Source organism: Rhincodon typus, unplaced genomic scaffold (genome assembly GCF_021869965.1).
Source record: "Rhincodon typus isolate 14 unplaced genomic scaffold, sRhiTyp1.1 hic_rhity00006898, whole genome shotgun sequence".
Classification (NCBI taxonomy): Eukaryota; Metazoa; Chordata; class Chondrichthyes; order Orectolobiformes; family Rhincodontidae; genus Rhincodon; species Rhincodon typus.
This window is the reverse complement of record NW_025972536.1, coordinates 4,487-6,511: the sequence shown is the minus strand read 5'-3', so window position 1 is coordinate 6,511 and position 2,025 is coordinate 4,487. Positions and strand designations below refer to the sequence as shown.

Here is a 2,025-nt window from a genome sequence, read left to right as displayed (position 1 = left end):
TTCGATATAACCCGGGTAAGGGGGGGAGAGAGTGTTCGATATAACCCAGGGGAGGGGGGGGGGAGAGAGTATTCGATATAACCCGGTTAAGGGGGAGAGAGAGTGTTCGATATAACCCGGGTAAGGCGGGGGGAGAGATTGTTTGATATAACCCGGGTGGGGGGGTGGTGAATGATTGATATAACCTGGGTAAGGAATATGCCAACCAGTCAATCTTCTGGCACTTGAGTCTAGACACATTCTCACCGTCTGCCCGGGGACTTACACTCGAGAGAAAGTCGAAACAAAATGGGCAACATGTTAAACTCCGTGTGCCAACGACCAGCCTCCAGCTCCCGCTCCACAAAGTCTGTGAATTCCCGCACCACCAGATCCACCAGGGGGCTGAATTTACCGACTGCAGATGGACTGATCACCTCTTTGTTCAGAACCAGCCTCTCACTCCTCCACACCTCACCGTTCCTGCAATTCAAAACCAGGGCAACAGCTCATTCAATGACTCCCGAACTCTGATCAACACCCAGCCCACAGCAACAGGTGAGGAGATTCAACCAATGTCCAAGTGTTCACAAGTTAACCATCCCTCCACCCTAACCAGGTTCTCCCTTAGATCGAGTAGACTGGGACTATACTCGTTGGAACCTAGAAGAATGAGGGAGGATCTTACAGAAACATATAAAATTGTGAAAGAAATAGATAAGATAGAAGCAGGGAGGATGTTTCCACCGGTGCTAGAACTGGGGGGGAATAGCCTCAAAATGAAGTGGAGCAGATTCAGGACTGAGTTGAGGAGCTGGAGGAACACAGCAGGCCAGGCAGCATCAGAGGAGCAGGAAAGTTGACGTTTCGGGTCGGGACCTTTCCTGTTCCTCTGATGCTGCCTGACCTGCTGTGTTCCTCCAGCTCCACACTGTGTTGTCTCTGACTCCAGCATCGGCAGTTCTTATTACTTCTATTGAGTTGAGGAGGAACTTCTCCACCCAAAGGGTTGCGAATCTGTGGAATTCCCTGCCCAGTGAAGCAGCTAATTCATTGAATGTTTTTAAGATAGATTTTGAACAATAAAGGAATTAAGGATTACGGTGAGTGGGCAGATAAGTGGAGCTAAGTCCACAAAAAGATCAGCCAGTGGTGGATCAGGCTTGACAGGCCAGATGGCTTTACTTCTGCTCCAGTTCCTTACCTTCTCCATGGGTTAGCTGGAACTCAAACTGGGCCCGCACCTCTCCAGGACCAAGTGGGTCAGCTCGCAGGGAATGGAAAACACTCTAATGTTTATATATTTCTAGCAAGCTTTCTCTCATAACTGTAATTTCTGCTTCTTTCTAAATCTGTCTTTGCTGATTTAAATTCAGTTCAATCTTCTGACCAGCATAAAGTTTCACAGAATTGAACGGTGTTTTCTTTCAACTTGATACTTCCTTCGTCAGCCATCAACAATACATTGTTCACCAGAATCTTTGTTACTCTCTGGAATGGTGAGCATAATGAAATATTTCCTTAAGTGTGTGTGGTTGCATAATTTCTGACCAATCTTCTGCTCATTTAAACTAGAAGTAAACGGAAAGTAAAGATGCCACAACACTGTCCACATCAAACACTTTTAGGACAGGGACAGCACTGGATTAGATAGAATCCCTAGAGTGTGGAAGCAGGCCATTTGGCCCATCAAGTACACACCAACCTCTGAAGAGCATCGTACCCAGACCTATCCCCCCACCCTGTACCTGTAACCCTGCATTTCCCATGGCTAACCCACCTAGTCCACACATTTCAGGACACTATGAGGCAATTTTGCACGATCAGTCCACCCTGACCTGCACATCTTTTGGACTGTGGGAGGAAACCGGAGCACCCGGAGGAAACCCATGCAGACACGGAGGGAGAATGTGCAAACTCCACACAGACAGTCACCTGAGGCTGGAATCGAACCCGGGTCCCTGGTGCTGTGAGGCAGCAGTGCTAACCATTGAGCCTGTCTGCACTGACCCTCCAACAGTGCGGCGCTCCCTCAGCACTGACCCT

General features: G+C 48.5%; 1 protein-coding gene across 1 annotated transcript in view; it reads right to left on the bottom strand.

Annotated features, from left to right (window-relative positions):
* LOC125482188 (cytochrome P450 11B, mitochondrial-like) overlaps positions 1-2,025 on the bottom strand; it is a gene marked incomplete at its 3' end in the record, with an annotated part of 7,000 nt that overhangs the window by 2,726 nt on the left and 2,249 nt on the right. The window contains exon 3 of the mRNA XM_048594196.1: positions 266-462. Within this exon, the coding sequence (XP_048450153.1) occupies positions 266-462 (197 nt within the window). The remainder of the gene's footprint in view (positions 1-265; positions 463-2,025) is intronic.